Source organism: Silene latifolia, chromosome 1, assembly GCF_048544455.1.
Source record: "Silene latifolia isolate original U9 population chromosome 1, ASM4854445v1, whole genome shotgun sequence".
Lineage (NCBI taxonomy): Eukaryota > Viridiplantae > Streptophyta > Magnoliopsida > Caryophyllales > Caryophyllaceae > Silene > Silene latifolia.
The window spans coordinates 196,482,914-196,488,461 of NC_133526.1; the positions used below are offsets into that span (position 1 = coordinate 196,482,914).

A 5,548-nucleotide genomic window follows, 5' to 3' on the forward strand; every position below is an offset into this window, starting at 1 on the left:
TATTGCGGTCTCCAAGACGCTACTTTGACTTTTCGATGTCTATATATTATTATTTTTTCTTTAATTTTTTTTTCGTGAAAGATGTCTTGATATTAATTATAAATATTTTAGTTTTAGGGTTTTTTTGTCAAAAACTACCTTATATTTAGGGGTATTTGTAAAAATATTATCTTATATTATTTTTCTTATTTTAGACTACCTTTGTTTTCTCATTTTTTGGTCAATAACTACCTACGCTAAGAGTCTAGACATATTTGGTCTGTTTTGCGGCTTTAACCTGTCTCACATGACTTTTTTATGTTTTAATCTTACTTAAGCCTGATTTTGGGAAGTGATGATGTACTTACGCTTAACTTTACTAGATGTTTGTAGTTATTCCTGAAATGTGAAATTCATAAATTTTTCTGATCTAAAGTCAAATTGTCGATTGAATGCGATTGATCATTGTTGTTTGATGTTAACAAAGACATATGAGATAGGTTAATGTCGCTAAATCGACCAAATCTTGCTATATTTTCGGCATAGGTAGTTATTGACCAAAAAATGAGAAAACGAAGGTAGTCTAAAACAAGAAAAATAATACTCCCTCCTAGTCTGATTGTTGGTTCCTCTTTCCTTTTTTATGCTAGTCGGGTGTTGGTTCCCCTTTCTTTTTTGTTAAGTTTTGTGTGGTTCAAATTCAATTTTATGTGAGGTAGGGTGTTTTGTGTGGTCTAAATTCATTTCCTTAATTTTGGTGTCCAAAAGAAAGGGAACCAACAATTAGACTAGGAAGGAATATAAGGTAGTATTTTTACAAATACCCCTAAATATAAGGTAGTTTTTGACAAAAAAACCCTTAGTTTTATAAATAAATAGTTTTTATTCTCCAACTTATTGACGGTCAAAGTTCGGAAACTTTGACCTCCAATTTTTAATCATGACACCTTAATATTATACTTCCTCCATTCAACTACACTCTACCATATTTCCTTTTTCATCCATTCAACTCCATTCTACCACTTTTCATAAAAAGCAAGTAAAATGACCATTTTATCCTCATGGCAAACAATTATTTACACAAAATGCCACTAGTTGGCTCACATAATTACCCACTTTATGGACAAATTAATCATCCATCCCATTTCCCATTCTACTTTTATTACTACTTCATTATTTTCTTAACATTTGTGCAAATTGTATTATGATAGAGTGGAGTTGAATGGAGGAAGTATGTGATTGTATTAGTCTATTTATGTTAAGAATAAAAAAAGGGTAAACAAATGAATGGTACCAAGCACGAAGGGTATGGAACTTCTTCTGTTCCATTTAGTTGTACACAGTTTAAAATCTCGCTAACCTCACATATCTTGAAAAATGTTTCAAGTCAATTGAAACGGAGGAAGTATTTAGAGAACATAACAATGTTTGGAATTGCTTGAAAGTTTTGAACTTGAAAGGAAGAATGTGGATTTGGTAATGAGTTGATATTCATTTTGATAATATAGTACAGTTGGTGGGTAGTTAGGGTACTATGCAAAAATGTAGACCATTAAGGGAAGAAACTCTAGTTGACTAGTTGTGCTATGTTGAGTATGAGTCCATTAAGAATTTAAGAGTGTTTATATGTTTGATGGAGATGATGTGTACAAGTATTTCGTCGTTCGTTCTCCGTGAATTCAGGTAGTGGGAATTAGGTTGAACAACAACTTTCAAAGAAGTAGCCATTTTGTTAGTTTAATTGCCTCTCTAACGGATTCCATTGTCGATAGTGGTGTAACTTGTTCAATGCATGCGCAAATGTTGCGTAACAGTGGCCTTGACATGTTCGCATTTTCAGTAAGTCGTTGAATTTCTTTGTCCGTTGCTGACAGTCAAACCTGTAAATTTTGATCATGGGAGAAGCAGGATTCATATTTGCCTCAAAATGGATTATTGATGCTGCATATGTCAAACAAAAATTGAGCTGTCTTGCTTTGGGGATGTATTTTTTTCGCTTCTTTAATTTGGCGGTAGTTTTTCCTTGGGCTGACTTTGCTATATGTTTCACTTGAGCTTGTTTTTGTACGAATTTATATGAGACACAGTAACATCGGTCTGTGCGTCCCTCAGTTTTGTTCAGATGCCTTTCCAGTTCATACTGGTTAATTATTGCTGCAGAATGCGGTGTGCATGTCACAGAAAGCTTGATGCAACTCACTGCTCATCTTAAACTATCACTGGTATTTTTGGAGTAGGAATTTTTATATGGTTTTTGTTGTCTGCAGATGTCACAGAGCCGTAGTTGGTTAAGATCGATCCAATTTATCACTTTGCTTATCCTGCAGTCTGCATCCCCTGCTTTCTGCAAGCACAACGCCGTTAAGGCTAGTACTAAACCGATCTTATTTGCTTACAGCACTAACATGACACATGGATCTTTTGATATGTCGTCCGTAGTCATTTTCCTTTTGAAGGGTACTCTGAACATGCTGGGTACTCTGAACGTGCTGGAACTTGCTGAACTTGTCGGAACTAGGTATGAAAGTTTATATCTGTATGACTGTATTTGCATAAAACTCTCGTATCATGTGAGAATTGCCAACATATTTCTGCGTTAATTTCCTTACAGGATTTTGCTTACGTTTACCTTTGAGGTGTATGGTGATCCGCTTGTTCATCCTCAGCCAGAAACATACAGGGGAAATGTTGACCCAATTGGTACGAACTGTAATTAAAATTACGTATACATCATTGCAAATCAGTAGGTAAATGAATCATGTTAAACCGGAGTTAGAAGTTGTTATGATGAAGTAAAGAGTGTTGCTGAAACGTTGATGTTTGATTATCACAGACAGCATGGCATTGGTATGTGCATTGCTGGTCTTCTCTGAGAAGACCCCTATATTGAGAGGGTTTTCCTTGTTTTCTTTGAAAAGAAATTTGTGTAGCCCGGATTTTCAATACTTATGGACCTCGCACGTATATTGATGATGGCCCTGATGTTAGCAATTTCATTGCCCAAAAAATATCAATATATCTCTCTGTTATGTGCAATGCTGCCTTCTGATATTAGAATTTCACCTGCATAATCAACAGTGTAAATTGGTAAATTCTGATTATGTTTCTCATCTTTCGCAGAGATGAGCCATTCACACAGTTCAGGCTCCTGGAACCCAGTCCCAGACTCGTAGCTTCTGTTGCGTTGCTGATATGTCACAGTCTCATCAGACTCGTGGATGGAGAACATACTGGTGCAATCAACGTTGGAAACCCTGGTAAATATAATGACCTTTGCTAATTGTTTTGGGCACATGTAGGTGAATTTCCAATGCTTGAACTCGCGGAGACTGTAAAACAGGCAAGTTCCTGACTATGTTACTGATGTTCCTCTCACTCTGCTCAATCGTATTGATAATTTCTGCTTCCCTTCAAAATTGATGTAGAAAGATACTAACTGTAACTTATAAGGTGATGCATATGACTACGAGACTGTCGTTCACAAATACTCCATATAAAGACAGTTTACTGATAGTATCAGAATGGAGTTGTATCCGTGTGTTCAGGAACGTGATTCACCCAAGAACGGGCATTCTAATATGTTGTACTGCGCGAACAGACACTGTTTCACCTTAAAATCCTAAAACTGATTTCCAGAAATGATGATTATAACAGTGCAAAATACACCAGATGACCCAAGGCAAAGGAAGCCTGATATACCAATGCAAACGAGGTGCTTGGTTTGCAGCCAAAAGTCTGGTTGCCTGAAGGCCTTCCTCTCATGGAAGACGACTTCCCTCCGTCTTAGACTCAACATCCTCAGGGAGTGACGAAGATCTACTACGTCTGTGTGAATGGGATGCCAACAGAGAGAGCGAGGAGACTTGCGAAAACGATTTTCAAAGCAGCAATATCATTTCAGGAGTCCGAAAACACATCACCAGAAATCATTAATCTTTCATTTTACTCATCCTTTTATACACACAGAAAACAAAGGAATGCGATTAAAACTTCAAAATCAATTAACTAATTATACGAATAACTCATTATATGTCGCATTCATCTTCATGTGCTTTAATGCTTAATCTTGTGTCCTACATTTTAATTTCTGCATTTTCAAGCTCAAAAACAGTTCACAACTCCAATTCCTTAATAATCGAATTTGAAGTACACAGAATATCATTGCAGATTACAAGTAACATTAATGAACAAACAATTCAGAGTTCATTTAGATTCAAGAACTCTGAATTGTTTGATCATTAGATTGTTCTGCAGATGAATTTGAACTAGCTCAAACCAGAAATAACATGCTTACATTGAAATTAATCGTCAATTGAATCAACACAAATATAACTGCTGAACATTGAAGAAACAATTAAATATGTGCAGAAGAAAGCAAGAATTAACAAGAACAAGATTTTCATTAATCGAAACTTTAGGTAATAACACTTGCTTCAATTACATTAACCACATCATCAACATCAACTACTACGATTACTAATTTACTAAAACCGAAACCAGAACGAACAACAATTGAAACTAATTCCAGATCCACAACGTAACCCTAGAAAACATAACAAACACCTAATTGATTAATCAATTAACCTCCGAAACCGTAGAGAGTTCTTCCTTGCCTCTTGAGAGCATACACAACATCCATGGCGGTAACAGTCTTACGGCGAGCATGCTCAGTGTAGGTAACAGCATCACGGATGACATTCTCTAGAAAGATCTTAAGAACGCCACGTGTCTCCTCATAGATCAAACCACTGATACGCTTGACACCACCACGGCGAGCTAGACGGCGGATGGCTGGTTTGGTGATACCCTGGATGTTATCGCGGAGGACTTTACGGTGCCGTTTCGCTCCTCCCTTTCCTAATCCCTTTCCTCCCTTTCCTCTTCCTGACATTTTTGTGGTTGAAAATTAAGTTTGTTGATTTGTGATTTGAGAAAGAGTTGAATTGTTTACACTTTGCAGGTGAGGAAATGGGAAAGGTGTGGGGTGTGTTTATATAGGTGTGCGATTTTATGAAGGTGAGAGGAGCGATCCGTGTGAGCTTGTGAAGAGAGTTGTGAGGCGTTGATTGAATTTGATGGAGGGTTGAGATTGGAGCAGAAATGTTGTGAGGATTGTGGATTTGTGTTTTTAGGATTTAGTGTGGCGGGAGATTTTGTGGAAGAAACACGCGGTCGATATTTTGATAATTCGGACATTTTGGGAAAGACTTTAATGTAGAATAAATTATCAATTACAGTCAAGTTTAATTCGCTTTTTTACACTTACTCCCTCGTTAAATTTTTTTTGAAAATTACACCCAAATTAATACCTCCGTTTATAACTGTCCCCAATATCGGATTCAGACCACTTTTCCGTCAAATTTGAAATTTTTTGGGTTAATACATTGATTTTATAACGATTTTGCCCTTCCTTCCTTCTTCTTTTATCAAGCATACTTCTCATGAGCTTGTTATTTTTATCCTCATTCTCCTTATCTTCAACCACCACAAGCCCGATTCTCATTCATTCTCTTCATTTTTCTACTAGTTTTAAACCCTTGCATAATTGCACGGAATTGGATACCCAATA

General features: G+C 36.4%; 1 protein-coding gene and 1 pseudogene across 1 annotated transcript; one reads left to right on the plus strand and one right to left on the minus strand.

The window, feature by feature from the left end:
• Positions 1-1,874: 1,874 nt before the first annotated feature.
• LOC141590525 (UDP-glucuronic acid decarboxylase 5-like) lies at positions 1,875-3,801 on the plus strand (annotated as a pseudogene).
• A 559-nt stretch (positions 3,802-4,360) lies between these two features.
• Positions 4,361-4,957, minus strand: LOC141616087 (histone H4). Its single transcript, XM_074433839.1, has one exon. The coding sequence runs from the start codon at positions 4,868-4,870 to the stop codon at positions 4,559-4,561; it is 312 nt and encodes a 103-aa protein (XP_074289940.1). The 5' UTR covers positions 4,871-4,957; the 3' UTR covers positions 4,361-4,558.
• Between the last annotated feature and the right edge of the window lie 591 nt (positions 4,958-5,548).